Genomic DNA, 26,941 nt, shown 5'->3' with positions numbered 1-26,941 from the left:
TGCTGCCCAGATGGGTGAAGAAATGCAGTGGGGTAGCAAAAATGGAGCTCTGCCCCAGAGCATCAAATTTGCACTGAAAGATGTTGAAAGAAAATGCAGGGAATCCTGAATAAGCCATACCCATTGTGTGGTAGTAAAAGTTTTGGTAGCCCTTCACTTGTCACAGCTCTATGCTATCCTATTTGTGCATGTTTTTGAGACAGGGCACATGCACTGAAGGCTTGCGTGTGAATAAAGTGCATGCACTGGAGCCTGTTCCCATGTGCGGAGGTGGCATGTGTGAGCAAAGTGAATGTGCGCACACACGCTCACATTTATGAACCAGTAGGGAAGGCAACTGAAAACTATCCCTGGTACTATCCCCCTCCTCAAAGCTATTTGTGATGAGGATTGTGATAAGTGATGATTCTCCAAGCTTATGTCCCAAACATAGATTCAGGAGAGAAGGTTGATGAGTTTTATGGTCAAGTTTGGTTTGAAATTAAATACGTAAGCAAGATTGAGCATTGTTATTGGAGTCTACAATGTCAAAACAGGAAAGAACATGAGGGGAAATGGTAGTTATCGGACTAAATGTGATATGGATTGGGAGAACAATTGCTTTATTGGTAATGTCTCAAAACCAGAGTCTAAACAAAATAGAATTAAACAGAGTGATTTCAGATCAGTAAAGAAGTGAGACAAGACTGTATACTCCCTTCTTATTTATTCATCTTTTATGCTGAATGGATATTGAAGAAATGTATATTAGAAGACAAGTAACATGGTTTTAAATTGATAGAAGAACCAACAATAACCTTCACCATGTTCTTTATTGATAGTAAGATTAATCACATGGGAGAAAGGCAGACTCCTTAAAATAAATAACAAATAATTTACAATGTCTCATTTTAACCTAGGAGTAATTTGGATTTTTAAAAACGGCCAAAATCAGGAGCTCTCTTTGTCTTTCATCATTAGATGCTCCTTCATATTCAAATCAGGTCTCAGAATGATGATGTAACATTTGGTGACAAAGATGCAGCCCAGTAAGCCCAGGCTCGAGGACAGGATGGAGAAGATCTGCACAGCCACCATGTATTTCCCTTTGGTGCTCAGGTAGGTGGGGACGAAAGAGATCCAAACACTACAAAAAACCAACATGCTGAAGGTGATCAGCTTAGCTTCATTGAAAGTCGCTGGCAGCTTGCGGGCCAGAAAAGCTACCAGGAAGCAGACAACAGCTAAAAAACCCATATAGCCAAGGGCAGAGTAGAACATTGTAACCGAACCTTCATTACATTTTAACAGGATTTGTCCTGGTTGAGAATGCATGTCAACATCTGGGAATGGGGGAGAGATTCCCAGCCATATGAAACAGATGCCCACCTGAACCCCAGAGCAGGACAACATGATGGAGTTGGCCAGAGATTTCCCCAGCCATTTCCTTATCTTGCTGCCTGGTTTTGTGGCCAGAAATGCCACCACCACCATGATAGTCTTAGCCAGCAAGGATGACACAGCAACTGAGAAAACAATACTGAAGGCAGTTTGTCGAAGAAGGCAGGTCCCTTTCTTGGGTTGACCAATGAATAGAAGGGAAGTCAAGAAGGAAAGCAGGAGAAAGATCAGCAGAATGTAGGTGAGATCCCGGTTGTTGGCTTTGACTATCGGAGTTTCTCGGTATTTAATAAAAATTCCTAGAACTAAAGTAGTGGTTAGAGACAGAAAAAGGGCAGAGATAGCCAGGACAAGACCTATGTTTTCTCCATAGGACAGAAATGTTATAACTTTGGGGACACAGTGATCTCGCTTGTTGTTGGAGTAGTGGTCATCTGGACATTTTTCACAATGGGCTACATCTGGAAAACACAAAGTATTTTTAACAAGTGATTTAGTGACATTCAACACATCATAACCAACTTTCCAGAAAACAAGGTGGAAATGGTCTGTGTTGGTTAGTGACAATTAAATAACTCAAAAAGAAATCACTAAGCGTGAATAAAGTAGAAAATTATAGTTATGAAAACATTCCTCTCTTACCTTTTATTTATTTCCTCAACCTGTGAGTAGAATATAAACACACACATAACACACACCCCAATTTATTCTATTAGTTTGTTTTTTTTAAAAAAAATATTTTATTGATTTTTTACAATATAAATATACACGCAACATAAAACAAGTGCGTTGTGAATTGTGCCCACCACTAGACAAACATTCATACCCCACCACCAAATCGGGGGTGTTTCTTGTATAAACCATTTTAACCCAAGAGCAAAGTATCTATTTACATATTATTATTATTATTATTATTATTATTATTATTATTATTATTATTATTATTATTAATTCAATTTTTATGCCGCCCTTCTCCTTAGACTCAGGATGGCTTACAACATGTTAGCAATAGCACTTCTTAACAGAGCTAGGCTATTGCCGCCACAATTCGGGTCCTCATTTTACCCACCTTGGAAGGATGGGAGGCTGAGTCAACCTTGAGCCAGTGATGAGATTTGAACCGCTGACTTTCAGATCTGCAGTCAGCTTCAATGGCCTGCAGTACAGCACTCTACCTGCTGCGCCACCCCGGCTCATTTATATTATAAAGTGATTCCAATTTGTTTCTTGTGGCTTGGTCTCAGATTCTATATTCTTTATATTCTATTAGTTTCTGTGGTTGTGTTTCACATTAAACTATAAATGTTCTTGCTAGCATCTGTATTTATATTAGTTTTAATTAATTTCACAACTTTCTGGCTAAAAACCATGTTCCAAAGGTCTAAATATATCCCTCTGTGGCATGTGTTCTGTATCTCAACCAAAAGCCAAATACCAATAGCACACCATCACAATAAAGGGACAAAAGCTACAAAATTATACATCTCCACCTCATACCAATTCAGTGAAGCGGTGGATGTGATGTGCTGGTGCCTGGAAGCTGTAAGGGTCTGGATGGGAGCCAACAGGCTCAAGCTCAACTGAAACAAGACCGAGTGGCCATGGACATTTTCTCTTAAGGACCACTCTATTTGTCCATCCATTGTTCGGGGGGGTGGGGGTGGAAATTGACCCCCTCAGACAAAGTCCACAACTTGGGTGTCCTCCTGGATCCACAGCTGAGCCTTGATTACCATCTCTCAGCAGGATGACCTTTGCCCAGGTTCGTCTGTTATACCCGTTGTGGCCCTATTTGGACCAGGAGGCTTTACGGAAAGTCACACAGGCCCTCATCACCTCCTGTCTAAACTATTGCAATGTGCTTTATATGGGGCTACCCTTGAAGAGTGTTCAGAGACTGCAGACAGTACAGAATCCCACTGTACGAGCTGTCATGTGTGTACCTCGGTACACCTAAATAACACCTATGCTCCGCGAGCTGCACTGGCTACCGATTAGTCTCTGGTCACAATTCAAGATGTCAGTTATTACCTATAAAGTCCTACATGGCTTAGGGCCAGATTATCTATAAGACAGTCTCCTGCCACATACTTCTCAGAGACTAGTAAGGTCCCACAGGGTTGACCTTCTTCAGGTCCCATCAACTAAGCAATGTAGATTGGCAGAGCTGCAGGGGAGGGCCTTCTTTGTGGCTGCTACAGTTCTATGGAACCATCTCTCCCCCGATGTCCATACTGCTCCCATCCTATTAGCCTTCCAAAAGGTTGTGAAGACCTAGCTTTGCCAAAAGGCCTGGGGACCATGAACATTTATATATGTCATGGCTGAATTGTATTGAATTGTATGCATCTGTGTTCATTGGATTGTTTGAGTTGTGCATTTTATAACTGGGGTTTATTGTTTTAATATTTATATTTTACTTCTTTATTGTTGTAATTTGCATTTTTATATTGCTGTAAACTGCCCTAAATCCTTCAGGATTGGGCAGCATAGAAGTTTAAATAAATACATAAATAAATAAATAAATAAACAAACAAACAAACAAACAAACAAATAAATAAATAAATCATCACCTCGAGGTTCGACTACTGTAATGCTCTCTACATGGGGCTACCTTTGAAAAATGTTCGGAAACTTCAGATCGTGCAGAATGCAGCTGCGAGAGCAGTCATGGGCTTACCCAGGTATGCCCATGTTTCACCATCACTCCGCAGTCTGCATTGGCTGCCGATCAGTTTCCGGTCACAATTCAAAGTGTTGGTTATGACCTTTAAAGCCCTTCATGGCATCGGACCAGAATATCTCCGAGACCGCCTTCTGCCGCACGAATCCCAGCGACCGATTAGGTCCCACAGAGTGGGCCTCCTCCGGGTCTCGTCAACTAAACAATGTCGGTTGCCGGGGCCCAGGGGGAGAGCCTTCTCTGTGGCGGCACCGACTCTCTGGAACCAACTCCCCCTGGAGATCAGAACTGCCCCTACTCTTCCTGCCTTCCATAAACTTCTCAAAACCCACCTTTGCCGTCAGGCATGGGGAAACTAAACATCTCCCCCTGGGCCCACTGAATTTATACATGGTATGCTTGTGTGTGTGTATGTTAGTATAGGGTTTTTTAAAAAAACTTTTAATATTTTAATTAATTGGATTATGTATTGGATTGTTTTTTCACTTGTTGTGAGCCGTCCCAAGTCTTCGGAGAGGGGCGGCATACAAATCCAAATAATAAATAAATAAATAAATAAATAAATAAATGAACAAACAAACAAACAAACAAACAAACAAATAAATAAATAAATAAATAATGAATGAATGAATAAATAAATAAATAAACACACACACACACACACACATACATACATACATACATACATATATGTAATGGACCAATTTACATATCTTGGCATCACCCTCTCCCATGCAGTGACAATTGACCTTGAAGTCAACTGCAGAATCTCCAAGCAAGCTTATTTATTTATTTTTATTTATTATTTGGATTTGTATGCCGCCCCTCTCCGAAGACTCGGGGCGGCTCACAACAAGTGAAAAGCAATCCAATACATAATCCAATTAATTAAAATATTGAAAAATTTTAAAAAACCCATATACTAAAATACATACACACAAGCATACCATATATAAATTCAACGTGCCCAGGGGGAGATGTTTAGTTTCCCCATGCCTGACAGCAAAGGTGGGTTTTGAGGAGTTTGCGGAAGGCAGGAAGAGTAGGGGCAGTTCTGATCTCTGGGGGGAGTTGGTTCCAGAGAGTCGGTGCCGCCACAGAGAAGGCTCTCCCCATGGGGCCCGCCAACCGACATTGTTTAGTTGACGGGACCCGGAGGAGGCCCACTCTGTGGGACCTAATCGGTCGCTGGGATTCGTGCGGCAGAAGGCGGTCTCGGAGATATTCTGGTCCGATGCCATGAAGGGCTTTAAAGGTCATAACCAACACTTTGAATTGTGACCGGAAATTGATCGGCAGCCAATGCAGACTGCGGAGTGATGGTGAAACATGGGCATACCTAGGTAAGCCCATGACTGCTCTCGCAGCTGCATTCTGCACGATCTGAAGTTTCCGAACACTTTTCAAAGGTAGCCCCATGTAGAGAGCATTACAGTAGTCGAACCTCGAGGTGATGAGGGCATGAGTGACTGTGAGCAATGAGTCCCGGTCCAGATAGGGCCGCAACTGGTGCACCAGGCGAACCTGGGCAAACGCCCCCCTCGCCACAGCTGAAAGGTGGTTCTCTAATGTGAGCTGTGGATCGAGGACGCCCAAGTTGCGGACCCTCTCTGAGGGGGTCAATAACTCCCCCCCCCCAGGGTAATGGACGGACAGATGGGATTGTCCTTGGGAGGCAAAACCCACAGCCACTCCGTCTTATCCGGGTTGAGCTTGAGTCTGTTGACACCCATCCAGGCCCCAACAGCCTCCAGGCACCGGCACATCACTTCTACCGCTTCGTTGACTGGGCATGGGTTGGAGATGTAAAGCTGGGTATCATCGGCATATTGATGATACCTCACCCCATGTCCTTGGATGATCTCACCCAGCGGTTTCATGTAGATGTTAAATAGCAAGGGGGAGAGGACCGACCCCTGAGGTACTCCACAAGGGAGAGACCTCGGAGTCGACCTCTGACCCCCCACTAACACCGACTGCGACCGGCCAAAGAGGTAGGAGGAGAACCACTGAAGCACAGTGCCTCCCACCCCCACCCCTCCAACCGGTGCAGAAGGATACCATGGTCGATGGTATCGAAAGCCGCTGAGAGATCGAGGAGCACCAGGACAGAGGATAAACCCCTGTCCCGGGCCCGCCAGAGATCATCCATCAACGCGACCAAAGCGGTTTCCGTGCTGTGACCGGGCCTGAAACCCGACTGCTGGGGACCTAGATAATCGGCTTCTTCTAAGGACCGCTGGAGCTGGAGTGCCACCACCTTCTCGACAACCTTCCCCATAAAGGGAAGGTTGGAGACTGGACGATAGTTGTTAAGTACGGCTGGGTCCAGGGAAGGCTTCTTGAGGAGGGGGCGCACAAGCGCTTCTTTATAGAGTGTTGGAAAAACTCCCCTCCCCAAGGAAGCGTTGGTAATCTCCTGGGCCCAGCTCCGTGTCATTGCCCTGCCGGCCGAGACCAACCAGGAGGGACACGGATCCAGTAAATAGGTGGCGGAACTCACAGCTCCAATGGCCTTGTCCACTTCATCAGGTGTCATCAAGCTCCACATTTGGCAGACTAATGACCAATGTGTGTAACTGACATGGAATAAGCCTTGCTACAAAGCTCAAAGTCTACCAACTAATAGTGCTAATTACCTTGTTGTATGCCAATGAGACTTGGACTGTATAGAGGAGACATGCTAGGCAATTGAACCATTTCCACATGACCTGCCTCCATAGAATTCTGAGGATCTGGTGGCAGGATAAGGTGCCTGACACTGAGATTCTCTCCAGAGCAAGCCTGCCATCAATTCCTACCCTGCTGATGAAAACCCAGACACTCTAGGCAGACCATGTTCCTAGGATCCCAGGCCATTGAATCCCTAAACAGCTCCTCTATGGTGAGCTGTCTAAAGGAAAGCAATCTCATGGGGGGCAAAGGAAATATTATAAAGACATTTAAAGCCTCCTTCAAGTCCTATGACATTGACAGTACCTCCTGGGAAACCCTGGCACAAGATCGGCCAACATGGCTCATGCTGATCCACCAAGGCTGCCAGACATCTGAGGGCAGAAGAACATTCAGAGCAGTTGAGAAGCAAGCACTCTGCAAATACAGGGCTGCAAATGCAAATGCTGAGACAATGGTGCCCATACATGTCTGCCCACCATGTGGCAAAACATGTAGCACATAGACCTTCCCAGACACCTGCAGACACATTGTGTAAAGCCCACAACACATTAAATGTCAAGTTCCTCCTTGAACACAATGAACGAACATTAATATTGTCCTTAGAATAAAAGACTTGTGTTCCTTTTCTCTTTTTGCATTACCTACCTTCCTGCACAGAGATGGTTCCTTCCATACATGGAGAACAGTCATAGCAGCAAACTGGTTCTCCCTCTCTCAAGAGCTTGGTATATCCTGGGAGGCAACTTTCAGTACACCTGGAAAAGGGGGCCTTCTAAAGAGAAAGAAAATAAGAGAAATGTATGAATGAGGGGATTACTTCTAAAAATGGAATTGAGCACCAAAGTGGAATGCGGGGAAATCCATGTCGCTGTGTCATTTGGCCACACACTCTCCCCAAATCTGCCTCTTTATGGGTTTTATTATTTTACTATTCCTATGTATCCATGCAATTTTGTAGTTTTCAGCCTTTTCACTATAATGGAATTACCTCCTGGACCTCTCAAAAGATCTATTGCTTATAGTGTTTGCTGTCATCTGTGCTGTTTGCTATTTGGCAAATTACTGAGGGGCAGAGGTCTTTTTTCTTTGTTTTCCTTCCACAAAACTAAATTGTGTCATATACTCCATTGCATCTTATACTTTGAAAAATATGGTATTTGCCAGAACTGGGACTCTGTGAGCTTCCTGCTTGTTGCAGGGACCATTTTGTATGAAGTCCAGCTGCTTCTGTATTGTGTGTGATACAGTTGCTTAGGAGTCAGTTGTGTAGTTTTTGTGTTTTTTTGTGTGTCGGCCGGCCAGGAAGGACGACTCCGTGACATCAAAGCTCTGCCCCTGGAATTCCCTATTGGAATTCCCCACCTCCGTTTGAGCCTCCTGACCGGCCGACAGCTCCACAGCTCTTCTGGCAAGGTGATAGCCAGGTGGTGACGCTTCTCGGCATTCTGCCAAACCCGAACGCCGAACCCGAACTTTTGCCGAACTTCCGGGTTCCGCATTTGGGAGAAGGCTGAGAAGCCCCCTGGCTGTTTCGGAAGCTGACAGATGGGCGGCGGCGCTTTTCAGCGTTCTCCCAAACCCGAACCTGAAATTTTGCCAGACTTCTGGGTTCGGCATTCGGGAGAATGCCAAGAAGCGCCCTGGCTGTTTCAGAAGGTGGCAGCCAGGTGGTAGCGCATAGCGGAGCACCCGTTTTTGCGATCCTGGGAGGTGGGGTTTCCCATGGAGGGGAGCCTCAGGGGAATCCCAGGATCGCATAAACAGGCACTTGGCTTGCAATGGAAGTCTGGTGGTGGGGTATCTCGGCGGCGGTAGCAGCTGGTTCGTAACGCGGAAAAGGTTTGTAAGAAGAGGCAAAAAAATTCCAAACCCCGGGTTCGTATCTCGAAAATTTCATATGATGAGGGGTTTGTATCACGAGGTGTTCAGGGCAGCCCATTATAAAAGAAAATGTCTCACGCCTTCTTTTAGAATGGGCTTCTTTGGACACAGTGCCAAGGAACACAACGGAGCTACAAGTGTTAGGTAGGATGCACATCTGGCAGCCCAACACATTACACCTGCCAGAAGTGAGTCTCTTTGAGACTCTTCACATGACCGCTGCTGCCTCATGGAGCAGGACTCTGCAAGACTTGTGCTGTTGCATGGATGAAAGGCAGGAGGACCCCAGCTGTGGTGGTATGATGAAGCTCACAGCAGTTCTGCAGTTTGTGCATGCAAGAGCATATGCAGAGTCCTGCTCCATGAAGCAGTAGCTGTGGACCAGCTAATCAGCTGGCACCAAGAACAGGGAGGCAGGCTTACCTGGTAGGCTGATCAGGCTCAGTGCTTAAGGCAAGCAAGTGGTTGAAAAAGAGTGGCAGGAAAAGCATGGCGAATGACCTGCCGCCCCTTTGGCCCCTCTAAGAACCTTCCTGCCACCACCATTGCCTCTTACCGCCCCCTATTTGTTCCCACCCCCCACCTCCAGAGGTCAGTCCTGCCCACGTTGGGAACCACTTGTATAAGACTAGTTGTATTAAATCAAATTTAAAATTAATGGAATTAAATATTTGTACCAACAAAGGGGGGGAAATAAAATATAACAAAAATGAAAATAGGTCAATTGTTGGAATTATATATAATTTGAATAATTATTATTTCCTTCTATAAGATAAGATGTGTATAATTGATAAATTTGATGTAATACAAAAAGAATTCTGATGATTATTGATATTATTGGAGTAATATAAGAAGTTGAAATGAATATAAATTAGATAATTAAAATGTTGGTTTTTATGGGGCATTTAGAAATGATAAAAATAGGGGGAGAGAAAAATGAATGACGAGTAAACAGATTAAGGCAGGGGAGGAAGCAATATGGCTTTAAATTAAGAGTCAGGAGAGATAATAGCTATCTTTGGAAATCAAGCTATAGCGGTTAATTTGCATTAAAAATTGGAAGAAACAATTCGGATATCCCAGTTGATGCAATTAGAGATAGCATTAAATAAATAACATATACCCAAATAATGATTTAATAATATACATATAAGTAGTGTTGGGTGAACCTAACTTGCATAGTTCGGGTCCGTGCAGAACTTTGCGGTGGTCGGCATACCGAACCAGAACCCGAACTTTTAAAAAAGTCCGTGTTCAGGTTCAGCGTTCAATCAAACACCGCAGTGGGCGGGAGGTGGAGGTGGGGAGGGCTCTGACTCAGTGAAGCTGGCTGAGGAACTCTGAGAGTTGAAGTCCACAAAGTCTTAAAGTGGCCAAGGTTGGCTGGCAACAAGGGGGGAGAGCTGCGCCACCTCCAAGCCCAAAATACCTGCCCTGGTCCATGCAGCAGCTCCCCGCCTTGGATGCCCTCTGCTTGGTCTTTGTTTCCTGCCCCCCCCCCCCGGCAAGAAGGGGGTCTGCCCAGGGTTGATGGGATTTCCCCACCTCGGGTATGGCGCTGCAAGCAAAAGAAGGCGGGGAATCCCATTTCCTTGCCATGACATCCAAGGCAGGGGAGCTGCTGTGTGCACCGAGGTGGGTATTTTGGGCTTGGAGGTGGCGCGGCTTTCCCCCCTATTGCACCCATTGCCCAGGGCAGCCTTAGCTCACCCTGGCATTCTTTGGAAAGGGGAGGGGGCAGGTTCTGTGTTGACGTAGGCCCTGCCCTCCCATCTTCCACCAAAGCTGCTCGCGACCACCTGTCTCCTTTTATTTCTTTCACAAAAGATTCAGCCACCATGGTCATCGGCCACCATGGTGGGGTGGTGCTTGAGCTGCTCAAGTGCCGACACCATCTTCTGCTTTTTCACGGGGGAAACTGACATCATCGCACGCATGGTGGTGAAAGAAATTAAAGGAGGAGGCGCAGCTGCGGTGTCCAAGCTTTTTCCGTAAGAAATAAAAGGAGACAGGCAGCCAGGGGCTGCTTTGGTGAAAGATGGGAGAGAGGGACCAGAAGTGTTGGGGTTAGGGTTAGGGTTCAGCGAACTTACCCGAACTCCACCACCAAGTTCGGCCAAACCCGCTGAACCCGAACTTCAATGGGTTCGCCCAACACTACATATAAGGTTAAGAAACAAGAAGTATAAAAATAAAGCAGATAAATCCAGAGAAACATGGAAATATGTTATCAATCTGTTATATATAATATGTAATAGAATAGAATCAATTCAATCAGGGAAGGGTTTAGAAGGAGGAAGAGAAAGAAGAAGGGAAGATGAGAAAGGTGGAGAGAGAGGGAGAGAGAGGAGTGAAGGGGATAGGGAAATAGAAAGGTGGAAATAAGGTGTAAGAATGTACTGCAGATAGGAGAATTGAAGAGAAAGAGGGGAGTGAAGATAGAAATCAATTGATTAATAACAGTAAGATTGGAGGTTAAAACAGGCTATTGACTTTATGAGAAAAGTGTATTTTATTGATGTATTTTTGAGGTATATGTGTTGTCGTAAATGAGATAAATGTGGAGGAAAAAATTTAAAAAATTAAAAAGAGGCAGATTTGATTACCTGATTAAAAGATGTGGGCCATACGATGGCACTCTCATGGACAAAGATCTTGCTATCTGAAGAGACATCTTTTCCAATATTCCCAATTATCACCCCAGCAGCAGACTTGTTGGGAAATATTGCCCAGTCCATGATATCAAAGTCAGCAGTAGGAAGTCCATTCTTATCCGAATAAACATCATTTACAGAAAAATTGTAAATCTGGAAGGTTCTTAGAAAAGGATGAAGCTAAAAAAGGTATGGAGAATCACACTTGCAATGTATATGTTCTCATTTCAACCCTAAGTCAAAATGGGTACCTCATCCCAGTGCTCCTGTCTGCAAATGTGGCAGGAAGATTATTTCTCTCTCTCTAATTCCTCTGTCCCTTTCCTTCCCATTTCCGGTGTCTCTCCCATTCCCTTTCCACACACACACATACACACACACACTCAAACACATAGACCTTTTTACTTCATTAATTTGCTTTATAAAATTTGCATTCTCAGATTCCAAATGTGTTGGTTCCAGCAATCTCATCATATTGCTATAGTAGTTTTCCCACCCCATATTGCTGTTACAAAATAATGTCTAATTTTGCTTGACAGAACATATTGGCTGCATCTTGGCTTTTCTGCAGAGTTGTTGTCCACCACCCTCTATACAGCTCATCTACTGGAAGGAAACTTGTACTGTATAGTTTATGGGGGGAAAAGTAAAAATAGGAGGCACATGCAATGCATGTTAAAATAAAAAAGGATAGGGTTTCTAACAGTCTATTTTGAGAGGCAATATCACAAATGTATCCCAGCGACCGGTCACATTCCATAGGGTTGGCCTTCTCCAGGTCCCATCGGCCAGGCAATGTCAGACCCATGTTGAATGTTGGAATAGAACATCGTGATTATTGTGGCATCCTAGTGCTTATTTATTCAGCAACTAACTGATAACCCATAGTTGCAAGGGTATTTATTTATCCCAATCCTGTATTAAACAGAAATCTCAAATTGACCAGGTTAAATCAATTGATGCCATCTACAAAGACTTTCGCAAAGCCTTTGATTCAGTAGTTCACAACAAACTTCTTATGAAACAAAAATCTTACGGCATCTCAGGACCACTGCAAGATTGGATATCAGTGTTCCTGTCAAACAGACAACAGGTGGTCAAAATAGGTAATGCCATATCTAATCCCACTCCAATTAATGGTGGTGTTTCCCAAGGCAGTGTCCTAGGACCCACTCTCTTTATACTCTACATAAACGATCTCTGTGACAATATTACAAGTACAGTAGTACCTCGTGATATGAACCCCTCGTCATACGAACTTTCCAAGATACGAACCTGGGTTTCAGAAATTTTTTGCCTCTTCTTACAAACTTTTTCCATCTTACGAACCGGCCGCCCGAACGCCGAACCTGGAAGTTCGGCAAAAGTTTGGGTTCGGGTGGCTGCCCCCCGGCTGTTTCAAAAGGCGACAGCCGGGCGGCGGGGCTTCTCGGTGTTTTCCCAAACGTTGAACCCGGAAGTTTGGGAAAAGTTCAGGTTCGGCATTCGGGTTCGGGAGGACGCCAAGAAGCCCCGCCACTCGGCTGTCAGCTTTGCAAAAGAGCCGCGGAGCTGTGGGCTGGTCGGGAGGCTCAAACGGAGGTGGGGAATCCCAATAGGGAATTCCATGGGCGGAGCTTTGATGTCACGAAGACGTCCTTCCTGGCTGGCCGAACCGTGGACTCCAGGAAGGACGTCTTCGTGACATCAAAGCTCCACTCATGGAATTCCCTATTGGGATTCCCCACCTACGTTTGAGCCTCCCGACCAGCCGACTGCTCCGCGGTTCTTTTGCAAAGCTGACAGCCGGGTGGCAGGGCTTCTCGGCATCCTCCTGAACCCGAACGCCGAATCCAAACTTTGCCAAACTTCTGGGTTCAGCGTTTGGGAGAATGCCGAAAAGCCCCCCGGCTGTTTCAAAAGGCGACAGCCGGGCGATGGCGCCAGCAAAGCGCCGTTTTGGGTGGGGGAGGTTGCTTGCATGCATTAATTGAGTTTACATTGTTTCCTATGGGAAATATTGTTTCGTCTTACAAACTTTTTGCCTTACAAACCTCCTCCCGGAACCAATTAAGTTCGTAAGTAAAGGTATTACTGTAATTGCGTTCTCTTTGCTAATAATGTTAGACTGTTTAATACCTCCGATAATACTTCTACCATTCAAAAGGACCTTGACCATGTAGCTGAATGGTCTAACAACTGGCAACTCCAAATCTCATCCAACACATTGGTAAAAAGAATCCGAATACTAAATACACACTTGGACAAATTTAACTCACAGAGGACCCTCACTCAGTCAAAGAGCTTGGAGTACTCATTTCCAATGACCTAAGTGCCAGAGGAACTGTAACAGTATTGCCAATAAAGCAATTCTAATTCTATGCAGCTTCTTCTCTACAAACACCGATCTACTAACCAGAGCAGACAAAACATTTGTCAGACCAATTCTTGAATAAGGCTCACCTGTATGGAATCCACAATGCATAACAGACCTTAATACAATTGAAGGAGTCCAGAAATACTTCACAAGAAGAGTCTTCCACTCCTCCTCACACAAAAGCTTATACCTTATTCCTCAGATTTCAATTACTATGTTTAGAAAATTTATAGCTACGCCGCCTCCGAACTGATTTAACTGTTGTTCATAAAATCATACATCATAATGCTCTTCCTGTTAGTGAACACTTCACCTTTAACAACGACAACACAAGAGCATGCAATAGATAGAAACATAGAAACATAGAAGTCTGACGGCAGAAAAAGACCTCATGGTCCATCTAGTCTGCCCTTATACTATTTTCTGTATTTTATCTTAGGATGGATATATGTTTATCCCAGGCATGTTTAAATTCAGTTACTGTGGATTTATCTACCACGTCTGCTGGAAGTTTGTTCCAAGGATCTACTACTCTTTCAGTAAAATAATATTTTCTCATGTTGCTTTTGATTTTTCCCCCAACTAACTTTGTGTCCTCTTGTTCTTGTGTTCACTTTCCTATTAAAAACACTTCCCTCCTGGACCTTATTTAACCCTTTAACATATTTAAATGTTTCCTTCTGTCCTCCAGACTATACAGATTGAGTTCATTAAGTCTTTCCTGATACATTTTATGCTTAAGACTTTCCACCATTCTTGTAGCCCATCTTTGGACCCATTCAATTTTGTCAATATCTTTTTGTAGGTGAGGTCTCCAGAACTGAACACAGATACAAACTAAATGTAAATCACTCCAAACTAGACTGCAGAAAATACAATTTCAGCAATAGAGTGATAAACTCCTGGAATTCACCACCGGTTTCTGTTGTTTCCTCCTCCAATCCCAAAATCTTCAAACTTACAAAATAGACCTCTCCCCTTTTCTAAGAGGTCTGTAAGGGGCATGCATAAGTGGATCTTTGTACCTACCGTCCCTGTCCTACTGTCTTTTTATCTTTTCTATCTCTACTTTATACTTACATTATGTTAAAACATTCTACAATACTATATTTGTATAACAAAATAAATAATAAATACATAAATAAAATGAATTATATATATAGTGTAAAATAATTGGCCCATCCAACATCACGGGAAAATTTCTACAGGGAATAGCCTTTGAGGTTATGGCTTGCCCTATTTGCTTGAAACTGAGGCCCTAGGGCAGTGATGGTGAACCTTTTTGGTGTTGAGTGCCCAAAGGGCTCATGTGCACAACCCCAAAATGCAATGCAAGCACTCAGTTGCATGCGCCCCTGTTTATGCACCCCAACCCACACACATGTGCCCCCACTCATATGCATACATTCCCATGCATGTGCCCTCCACAACCCATTTTGGCTTCCAGGTTGGTGCAGGACGCCTTCCAAGCCCAAAACAGGGCATGGGGGGGCACATCCAAACCCCCAAAATGCAATGCTAGCAACCTCTGCAAATGCATCTCACCCCAACATGCATACACGCAAGAGTCCCTTGCATGCACCCCATGCCCCACAAATGCCAGGCAAGACCCGAAGAACAGCTGGCTGGTGGGAGATGTACATGCGTGATGGAGCTAGGCTGGAGCAATTGCTGGCGCACCTGCATTGAAGGCTCCGCATGCCACTTGTGATATGTGTGCCATAGGCTTGCTATAAAGTTCCTAGTGGGTTTCTTGTTTGTTTGTTTGTTTGTTTGTTTGTTTGTTTGTTTGTTTGTTTGTTTCTTTCTTTCTTTCTTTCTTTCTTTCTTTCTTTCTTTCTTTCTTTCTTTCTTTCTTTGTAGAACCAATTCCCTATTACCAGAGGGAGCTCCCTTCTGGCCCCTTGTGTGAAACCGTTACCATGGCAACTCTACTGTGCTGTACACAGAAGCCATTTTAAGGCTCAATAGGCAGTATTTTAATAGAACTTGATTCCAAAATGCACACTACCACTGTGAAAAATACTGTGATTTGACACTGTAGATATAATGTCAGGCCCAAAGTATTATGTGAAGTTTTAGGTTTTAGCCTGACAATAGTTAGCAGTGATAGGGAAACAGGAGGAGTGAGAGAGAGAGAGAGAGAGAGAGAGAGAGATTGATACCAACACGCATTCCTTTACGCAGAGTCCAAGGTCAACTGAATAAATGAAGAAGCCAGTAATCCCTGCACCGGATTGGTCCACATGATTGCATCTGTGAGTGTGGGGATGTGAAATAAACTTTAACCTGGATGTGAACTGAGGGGAAATAAAGTCTTGGAATTTGCTGTCAGATAACCAAATAGCATTTGATAAATAAATCACATTCCACTCCTGTGCTTTCACACAAGGTTTGATTTATTAACATGGCCATTTTGGATTCAATGCACAATCATTTCAACACTGAATTTCCCCTCACTTCCCATCCAAGTTAAAGTTCATTTCACCACAGATGCAATCATGTGGACCAATCCGGTGCAGGGATTATTGGCTTCTTCATTTATTCAGTTTATTTATTCTTTTATTTTATTTATTTATTTTGTCCAATACACAATACATATTGAAGAGAACAGACATGTAGTAATATATAATAAAGAAAAGGATAGAAGAAAAGATATAAAAATAGAGGAGAAGATATATGAAAGGAAGAAAAGATATATGAGAAAAAGGAGAGACAATTGGACAGGGGACGAAAGGCACACTAGAGAGGTCAATCGTGGATAGTCTAAGGGAGAAATGTTGGGGGTTAGGGGCTGACACTACTGAGTCAAGTAGTGAGTTCCACGCTTCGACAACTCGATTGATAAAGTCATGTTTTTTACAATCAAGTTCGGAACAGTTAATATTAAGTTTGAATCTGTTGCGTGCTCTTGTGTTGTTGCGGTTGAAGCTGAAGTAGTCATTGACAGGCAGGACTTTGCAACATATCGTGTTTTAGGCATCATAGTTCTAAGCTTTCTAGACCCAGGATTGTTAGTCTATTTTCGTAGGGTATTCTGTTTCGAGTGGAGGAGTTTAGGGCTCTTCTGGACATTTTGGACATTTTCGAGGGTGTTGATGTCCGAGATGCGGTATGGGTTCCAGACAGATGAGCTGTATTCAAGGATGGGTCTGGCAAAAGTTTTGTAGGCTTTGGTGAGTAGTGTAAGATTGCTGGAGCAGAAGCTGCGTAGAATCAGGTTAACAACTCTAGAAGCCTTTTTGGCGATATTGTTGCAGTGGGCTTTGGCACTTAGGTCATTTGATATTAGTATTCCAAGCTCTTTTACTGAGTGGGGTTTGGCTGTGAGATTTTGTTTATTCAGTTTATATATGAGGTTTGGGTTCTTTTTTGCAGATGTGGAGGGTAGAGCATTTGTTGGTTGATATTTGAAGTTGCCAGGTGCTAGACCAATCTGAGCCAAAGTCGAGGTCTTTTTGGAGAGTAGATGTGTTGTACGTGGTGTTGAAAATTTTTACATTGTCGGCGAAAAGAATACAGTTGCTTGTGATATGATCGCAGAGGTCGTTGTTGTAGAGAATGAAGAGAGTAGGACCTAATATGCTGCCGTGGGGAATGCCACTTTTGACAGGGATGGGGGTGGAAATGGCGCTTCCAATTTTGACAACTTGCTGCCTGTTTGACAGGAATGCAGTCATCCAGCTGTGGAGGAATCCTGAGATGCCATAGGATTTGAGTTTTAGGAGTAGTAGAGACCTCGGACTCTGTGTAAAGTAATGTGTGTTGGTATCAATCTCTCTCTCTCACTCCTTCTGTTTCCCTATTGCTGCTAACTATTGTCAGGCCAAAACCTCTAACTTCACACAATACTTTGGGCCTGACATATAATTCATTCCTTTTCATTTCAGCAGCCCAGATGTTCCAGAGTTATTCTGGAACACACACATACACACAGAGAAACACATACACGCAGACACACCAAAGGGTGTTAGGGATGTGTTACCCTCATAGTATTTAGTAAGTCATCTGTGTACCAAATTTGGTTTAAATTGCTCCAGGCATTCCAGAGTTATGCTGGAACATACACACACACACACACACACACACAAAGAGAGAGAGAGAGAGAGAGTGCTAGGGGCGCTAGGGATGTCTTACCCGACATTATTTTTCCCAGATAGTAAGTCGTCTGTGTACTAAGTTTGGTTGAAATTGCTTGAAGCATTCCAGAGTTATGTTGGAACATACAAACATACTGTACATCCTTCTTAGATAGATGACAGAGAGAGAAAGAGGGAGAGGTAGGTAGGTAGGTAGGTAGGTAGGTAGATAGATAGATAGATAGATAGATAGATAGATAGATAGATAGATAGATAGATAGATAGATGAAAGAAGCTTCCAGTCTCTTGAGAAATCCTATCCTATTCTCGCAAGCTTTTCTGATCTGAATCAGCACATCAGGTTTAATCTAAAAAATTCAGCAATGCAGTCTCCAGAATATTCAATAACACAATCTCTCTGTTTCTCTCTCTCTAAACCTCCTCATATAACCATGTTGCTGGATCTTTCAATTTATATTGTTTTATATGATTCCTAGCATGATTTGTTTCATTGTCTGGAGTAGTGAGACCGATCCCCGTCCATTGGAAATGCAGAAGCAGCTTGATAATTGCCAATTATTATTAACCTTATTAGTAACCTTGACTATCACTAAGTGTTGCGACTTTTTATTCTTGATGAATGTATTTTATTCTCCTTATGTTCACTGAGAGCATATATACCAAAGACAAATTTCTTGTATGTCCAAACACACTCAGCCAATAAAGCAGTCTGTCTGTCTGTCAGTCTCTCCCTCCCCCCCTCTCAAATATTAGAAACAGGCAATTATTATTGGGCTATCTCCATGATCTCTGCTTATCTTTGACATAACATTTAAGAATTGAATCTGGATTTGAATGGCTACTGAAGTTGATGGAGTTGGCAGAGTGTTGGGCTGCCATTTCTCAAAAATGGTGTAGAGTCTGCTTGGGCAGGAGGTTGGGCTAGATGACCTACCAGGTACCTTCCAACTCTGTTAATCTGTCTATAGCTAAACTGACCATTTTGATCAAAGAAAAGAATATAAGTACCTCTATTGATACATGGAAACTGCTTCTGGACTTTATGCTTGAGGTGGTGCTTTGATTTTCGGTTTTACTGATTAGATTGATTTGTTGTTATAGAAATGGCTAGTCTATATAATTATAGAAAGGTAACTGCAACAGATGGAGTCAGAAGTCAACACTTTTTTTAAAAAAAATCTCTCTCCCACCCCCTCCACTTTTCTTTCTCCTCCCCTATTTGCTTTCGTGTTTTGGTATTTTATTCTATAATCTAATAAAATATTTAAGGACTAACGAATTAAAAGGGAACCATCAGCAAAATTTTGAAGAAGCATTACATGCCAGGGCTGTACTATCGGGAATGTCTGATGGTCCCCCACACGCATCTTACTCATTTGGGAGGAAAGAGCAACATCAAGGACTGAGGCCACAAACTGGATTATTGTGGAAATACTGGAGCCATCCTCGGACAGGATTCTTTCAACTAGATCTTGGGTTGGGGTTTCCCAGCTCTCTTTTTCCAGGCACGTTTTCCAAACTTTCTTAGACCATAAGGGGCTTGAAGAAGAACACTGAAATGCTGTCGCCCCAAATTTCCCTGTGGTAGAATAATGTGAATAAAAATCATAATATTGTGTTCTTTTCTTTGATTGAGTTGAGAAGGATAACAAAAGATGGTTATGCTGGAGATTAACAATCTGGTAAAACAATCTCACACTGATATCTGACAAAGTCGTAGCAATCCATACTTTTTCCCCAAACAGGACTTGTTGCTTGTCAATGCCTTGTATTAGCATTGCTACTGTAAATGTAGTTTGAGAATCCAACTGACAAATGATACTTTTTGCTTTAGGATCACTAAAATATTGAAGGAAGTACTTTAATATCCTTGGCCTAAGAATCATGGGTAAGCTTTCTGAGAAGGAAACACAGATGCCTTTCCTTGTGGCTTCTGGTACAAAGGATTTTCTGAACCTGTTCCCTGTTTCATTGTCTGGAGCAGTGAGACCGATCCACGTCCATCGGAAATGCAGAAGCAGCTTGATAATTGCCAAGTAAGGAGGTTCTTGTTTTGGAATCACCCGGTAGAAAAAAGGGAAATGATGTTTCGGCTCTGGAATGTGGCTGATGACTCCATAATTGATCTAAGATAGAAGAGAAAAAAATATTTGATTGCTTTGCTTTTAAGGACAAAAATAAGTGGTTATCTCTAAGGTAGGGGTGAAATTCAGCAGGTTCTGACAGGTTCTGGAGAACCGGTTAGCAGAACTTTTGAGTAGTTCGGAAACCAGCAAATACTCTGGCTGGTCCCAGAGAGGGGTGGGAATGGAGATTTTGCAATATCTTCCCCCTGGATTGGGGAGGGAATGGCAATTTTGCAGTAACCTTCCCCTGCCATGCCCACCAAGTCATGGCCACAGAACCAATAACAAATGGATGTATTACAATATTTCTCTTTTTAATAATAATATTAATACTACTACTACTGTACTACTATTAATAATAATAATAATAACAACAACAACAACAACAACAACAACAACAACAACAGCAACAGAGTTGGAAGCAGGGGTGGGCTACTGCCCAGATGGGGGGAAATACAGTGGGGTAGCGAAAATGGAGTTCCACCCCAGAGTACCCAATTTGCACTGAAAGTTGTTGAAAGAAAATGCATAAGTCATGCAGTGTGGTAATAAAAATTTTGGTAGCCCGTCACTGGTTGGAAGGACCTTGGACATCCTCTAGTCCAATCCCCTGCTTAGGCAGGAAACCATATACTACTTCAGACAGATGGTTATCCAACATCTGCTTCAAAACTTCCAGTGTTGGGGCATTCACAACTTCTGGAGGCAAGCTGTTCCACTGATCAATCATTCTAACTGTCAGGAAATTTCTCCTTAGTTCTATTACCTCTCTGCTTGTTTAGTTTCCTCCCATTGCTTCATGTTCTACCCTCAGGTGCTTTGGAGAATAGGTTGATGCCTCCTTCTTTGTGGCAACCCCTGAGATACTGGAAGACTGCTTGTCCTTCTTTTCATTAAACTAGCCATGCCCAGTTCCTGCAACTGTTCTTCATATGTTTTAGCCTCCAGTCCCCTAATCATCTTTGTTGCTCTTCTCTGCACTTATTCTAGAGCCTCAATATCCTTTTTGCATCGTGGTGACCAAAACTGAATGCAGTATTCCAAGTGTGGCCTTACCAAGGCCTTATAATGTTTTTGCTGTACTTTTTTTATTGTAAAGACTTGTGAATGACTATTTCTTTAAAAAAAAGAAATAAATTTGATCTGATTTGATCATGGATTGGAGAAAATGGAATGTCATGTGAACACAGCAGAAAAAAATGTGGATATGTTTAAATGCAAGTAAGGAAAACATCCTCTTAAAGTAAAAATTCCCTAGATTATTTCCATTACAGTCCTTTGGATTTTCTTTGGATTTGGTTGGAATAAGGGTGAAAAGGTTATTTTGTCACCCAAGACATATAACTGCAATGACCAGAAGACAGGGAGAAGGGGCAGAAGGGTTAGGGTTGGTGAAATGGATGCAAATTTCATGCAAAGTTTAATATAATATAACAGAGTTGGAAGGGACCTTGAAGGTCTTACACCCTAATTAACATAGCTGAAATGTAATTAAAAGGTTCTGAATCAGACTCTTCAAGCACAGCCAAAATATTTTTTTGTCTTCCACAACCATAGTTTGGGTCATACTTGTGGAATTTTGTAGGTGCCCAGCATAGTTGAAATGTAATTAAAGAGTTCCGAATCAGTCTCTTCAAGCACAGCCAAAATATATTTTCGTCTTCCACAGCTGTAGTTTGGGACATTCTCTTGCCCTGTTGACAGCAAGTCCAAAATGACTTCAGATGTCATCCTGGCACTAAAAAAGTTCTCATAGATGCTGTAGCCCAGGGTGATGTTGGGTAAGAGCTTTGGGTTCTGGTTGATCTCATGAGTGGCAAAGAAGAAGGGCAGGACATGCCAGAGGCTCATGCTCTTTATACTGCAAAATAAGAGACTGCAGTTGGTTTTCATCTCAATGTGGAGTTTTCATCTTTAATTCATAAAATCACATCCTATTTCCTGGAGCTGTTCCTTTAATGACATTCATAACTAATCAGTTGGATCACTGTCATAAGAGGCTAACCTGGAAATTTAACAACCGAACTATCTGCAATTATTAACGAAATGATTAGATTAGTTTAGATTTATTGGATTTATATGCTACCCCTCTCCGCAAACTCGGGGCGGCATCTCTCATATACAGTGGTACCTCTACTTAAGAACTTAATTCGTTCCATGACCAGGTTCTTAAGTAGAAAAGTTTGTAAGTAGAAGCAATTTTTCCGATAGAAATCAATGTAAAAGCAAATAATGTGTGCAAACCCATTAGGAAAGAAATAAAAGCACGGAATTTGGGTGGGAGGAGGAGGAAGAGGAGGAAAAGGAGGAAGACAGTTGCTGCCGAAGAAAGAAGGTGAGGTGAATCAAAAAAATCCAAAACTTTAAGGGTTTTTTAAAAAAGAGGGCCTCTGAGGCGGCGAGGAGGAGCATGCGCCTCTCATGCACCTGGCGCTAGGCTGTTTCCGATACACTGCTCCAGAGAGAAAAACCCAGGAGGAATGGCAGAAAACTGGCCGGGCATTTGTGCCACTCTCAAATTTCCTGGAAAAATTTTCCAGGCTTGGGTTCTTAAGTAGAAAATTATTCTTAAGAAGAGGCAAAAAATTCTTGAACACCCGGTTCTTATCTAGAAAAGGTCTTAAGTAGAGGCATTCTTAGGTAGAGGTACCACTGTATCTGTAATGCTTTAGTCCCCTGTGACATTTGGTAACAGGTTTGGATTCTGGTTGACCTCATGAAGGGAGAAAGCAAGAGGGGATCAGACCGAAAGCTCACTCCCTGTATTATAATGCAGGAAATATTCTCAGAAATTCTTTATTCAATTTTTTAAAAAGTCAGATGATTGTATTAATCATTTATAGGATCTTGCCAAGAAATGAACTTCTTTGGGCGTTGCTGTTAAAAGGACAGTCCCATTGACTACAGAGGACTATCTTTCCAACACTTTCCTTACGGGCTCAAAAATCATCCCAATTGGAAGCTCTAGATCCTTGATGGTGAACTTATGGCGCGCATGCCACAGGTGGCACACTGAGTCCTCTTTGCAGACACATCAGCTATTTACCAGCTCAGCTCCACAGATCATTATCCATACCTCCCCACCGGCCAGCTGATTTTCAGGATAGATATGTGCATGCTTTCTCCTCACTTTCTGTGGCCTGTGCTTCCCATGTTCTACCCCAGCGCTTTTCCCCTCTCCCAGCTCCATTTGGGGATAGGAGGTTTTCCTCCCCTCCCATCACTGTTTTGGGATGTGAGGCTAAAAGAAGGGGGTTGTGTGTGCATGTGCAGGGGCAGGAACTGCAGGAGGGCCATTGCATTATAGATGTGGGCACTTGCACACATGCACATACACACACTTTCGGCACCTGAGGAGAAAAAGGTTCACCATCACTGCTCTAGATAGTTTTAATCATAGACTGGTAATATCATTAATGTCAATATTAAAAGTTACAACATATAAAATTTTAGCATTCATATCAGCTAACCATCCCTATTAAAAGAAACACAGTGGAAAAGATACAATTCATCACTAGCTTTGAATATAGATCAGGATTTACCTTACAAACGTGTGTTTTGGAGGCTTAAAGAATGTGTATGGTTGAAATAAAGTGCTAGATGTAGATATAATTCCAGTAATTAGGTATTCTCCTGGCTTGTAGTAATGCAATTTATGTTTTTCATCTTTCTGCACATTTAATGGACATTTGGTCAACATACTGCATGGAAAATGGAACACCAAAAGAAACAGCTGCAGTATTTCAGATATCATAATGAAGATCTTCTTTAGTTCTGTGAGACAGACAACACAATCTTTAGTTTCAGGAGAATCTAAGGGGAAGCACAATTCTTTTGCCCAAGGACACAGATACACTGATTTGCTTTAGCAAGATAAAATTTAAGCTGGCCCATTAAAAAGACAGCATTAAAATTCAGACCTGTACAGTATGCCTACAGGAGTCTCATCATATGTTCTTCATAATCTTTGAGGTCCTTGTGGATTAGATGTTCAGATATTTATAAGAATTATAGAATGTTTGTGAAATCTGTTGACAAGGGTTACTAAGTATCCGTACCTTGGTTTCAAAATAACTGTGGGTGAGAGAAGTCCTCTAGGATTTAGTGAAAGATGAAGTCATCATTGTGATTTTGATAATTATATAGGGATTTGGGAATCACAGTTTATTTTATATATGACATCATTTACTAGTTTGCCTGAGGAGGAAAACTTTGCCTGACTTATGGGTGTAGTTCCAATGTAACCAGGGTTGGGCAGCAAGTGGAATAGCATGGAATGCGAGATTCGGCTTCTGCGCATGTCCAGCAGCCAAATCTCGCTACACCAGCCAGCAGCAACAGCGCCCCACACTAGGTGGGCCCAGAGAGCGGGTGCTTGTCTGGTTGGCATATGGCACCTCTGCTGTTGCTGCTGAGGTCGGCCAATGCCTATGGGGCTAGGTCCTGCAAGGCATGGCGTTGGTCAGTCCCAGCCGGGAGCCACCAGTGGGAGGAAATCCTCCCAGAGACTCTCTGGATACCAAAAATGCCCTCCCAGAGCCTCTTTGCGAGCCAAAAATCAGCTGGCCGGCACACACATGCAAATTGGAGTTGAGCAAGGGCAACTGCTCGTGTTCCAGCAGATATGGCTCCACGTGCCACATTTCACAAATATTGTTCTAGATCCATGAGGGTGAACATCTGGCACGTGTGCTTGCGAGGCATTGCCCTATGTTAACTCCAGCATACATGTGCACTGGTCAACTGATTTTAACCATTCCAGAGGGTGGGAGAGGCCGTTTTCATCCTCCCCAGACTTCAGGAAAGCCACCAGAGCTTGTGGATGGCAAAAAACTGTTCCAAATAACCTGCACAAGGGGGCAGCATGGGAGGGATTGCGCACACTTGCATGGGACAGACTGCATTATGGGTATGGGCACATGCATGCATGCTATTGCACATGAGCATCCCCTTTTGGTACCTAAGCAAAAAAGGTTCACCATCCCTGTTTTCAAATAAAAGGCAGTCAAACTTTTCTGAATTGTTCCCCTAAGTTCTGTAAACTTATAAAAATGCCTCTGGATCATGTGAAATTGTTTCTTCCAATTGCACACCTCTGTTGCAACAGTCTCTCTCAATTCCCCATCTAATTATTAAAATCATAGTTATTTATTCTATTTTTTAAAAAAATATTTAGGAGATTTCTACCATTTTTCATTTTAACCCTGGTGCTATGTGTGAGACTCGAAATTGAAGTTTGAGACTCTGTAAAAATTTTCCCCTGCATTTCTGAAACTTGAAATTTCAGGACTTTTCATCATTTCAGGGGTTCTCTCTGTGAGAATTTTTTTGGGGGGAGGCGCTTAGTTTTTGCTGTGCAAAAAAAGTCACACTTGTATTGTTTTCCAGTTTATGTGACTCGAACCAAAAATTCTTTATTTTAAGTGTTTATATTTGGTCAATTTGGAAACCTCTTTCCCTTGGAAACTAGGCTGAACATTTCTGCATACAATGAAATGAAAATTGAAATAAAAAAATAATGCTTATTGGTTTATTTTGCTCATAAAAGCCCCCCCCCCTTTTTGTGAATTTGTTTTCACTTTATAGATAGTTTAGCCTGAAAAATGCGTACAATTTTACTAAATTTTGATCCATCCATCAATTTATATTTCATATTCCTTAGCCACTTATCGCCTTCCCATAGAATAGAATAGAATAGAATAGAATAGAATAGAATTTTATTGGCCAAGTATGATTGCACACACAAGGTGCATATCATCTCAGTATATATCAAAGAAAAGATAAGTTTGTCAAAGGTATAACAATTAATGATAGTCCAGGTACAAATAGGAGTTGATTCTGGAGGAGGACTTGATTCTGGAGGAGGAGGCCAATCTGGTATGTGTGACTGAGACATGACTGGGCCAAGAAGGAGGAGTTCCCCTTTCTGAAAAGTGCCCAGCCAGGTTTCAGGTACAGCATCAGCCATGACCCCAGGGAAGGGGGGGAGGAGTGGCCATTATAGCCAAGGAGTCTGTTATCCTGCGCAGACTCACTGCTCATGAGATTGCGGGTTGTGAGTCCCTCCTTGTAAAGTTAGACCTAGGGGTTCAGGTGGGCTTGTTGCTCACATACCTGCCTCCCAGCTGCATGTCAACAGCCCTGCCTGTGCTACTCGAGAAGGTAGCCGGGCTGGCAGTGGAGTCCCCCGGACCTATTGTCCTGGGGGACTTGAATCTGCCATCTCTCAGCTAATCCTCTGGGCTAGGGCAGGAGTTCATGGCCACCATGACAGCCATGGACCTGCTTCAAGTAGTACAGGGTCCGACTCATGAGGGGGGACATGCGCCCGACATGATATTTCTCTCAGAGGAGTTGAGTAATGGTCTGACATTAAGGGGCTTAGAAGTTGTGCCTTTGTCATGGTCAGATCATTTTCTGCTATGGCTTGACTTCAAGGTGCCAATCCTTTCCCGCAGGGAGGCGGAACCGACTAAGTGGTTCCACCCGAGATGCCTGTTGGATCCAGGAAATTTTCAGAGGGAGCTTGGGGTTTTGCCGGATTCAGTTGTCCACAGCTCGACAGAGTCTCTTGCTGTGGCCTGGAACAGGGCTGCGACTAAGGTTCTTGACCGAATTGTGCCATTGCGACCTCTCTGTGGCACTAGACCCCGGAGGGCTCTTGGTTTACCGAGGAGCTCCGGATGTTGAAATGCCAGAAGAGAAGCGATGGAGGAAGACTAAATCCGAATCTGACCGAAAACTTGTAAGAGCTCGTATTAAGACTTACAAAGTGGCACTCAAGGCGGCAAGATGCGCATACCATGCCGCCTTGATTGCAACAGCAGAATTCCGCCTGGCTGCTCTGTTTAGGGTGACCCGCTCCCTTCTTAATCAGGGGGAGCTAGGGAGCTCTTGCAGAGCAGTGCTGAGGATTTTAACTCGTTTTTTGGTGATAAAGTCACTCAGATCCAGACAGACCTCGACTCCAATCGGATAGCAGTGTCGGCTGTCAACGAGTCAATCGAGGTAACTGGGGCCCGTCCTTGTCCATCTGTCTGGATGGAGTTTGATCTGGTGACACCTGATGAAGTGGACAAGGCCAT

The 26,941-nt window shown here is 43.1% G+C and overlaps 1 protein-coding gene across 1 annotated transcript; it reads right to left on the bottom strand.

Moving 5' to 3' along the window:
* Positions 1–930: 930 nt before the first annotated feature.
* Positions 931–26,941, bottom strand: LOC139159316 (vomeronasal type-2 receptor 26-like). Its single transcript, XM_070736639.1, has 7 exons — positions 26,817–26,941; positions 23,399–23,557; positions 21,426–21,717; positions 19,050–19,856; positions 11,227–11,454; positions 7,385–7,511; positions 931–1,835 (listed from the first exon to the last, which is right to left on the bottom strand). Exons 1-7 carry the CDS (start codon positions 26,939–26,941, stop codon positions 931–933), a joined length of 2,643 nt encoding a protein of 880 aa, XP_070592740.1.

The sequence above is a fragment of the Erythrolamprus reginae genome, chromosome 2 (genome assembly GCF_031021105.1).
Source record: "Erythrolamprus reginae isolate rEryReg1 chromosome 2, rEryReg1.hap1, whole genome shotgun sequence".
Lineage (NCBI taxonomy): Eukaryota > Metazoa > Chordata > Lepidosauria > Squamata > Dipsadidae > Erythrolamprus > Erythrolamprus reginae.
The sequence above is the reverse complement of the archived record's forward strand: the minus strand, read 5'-3'. Positions and strand labels throughout refer to the sequence as shown.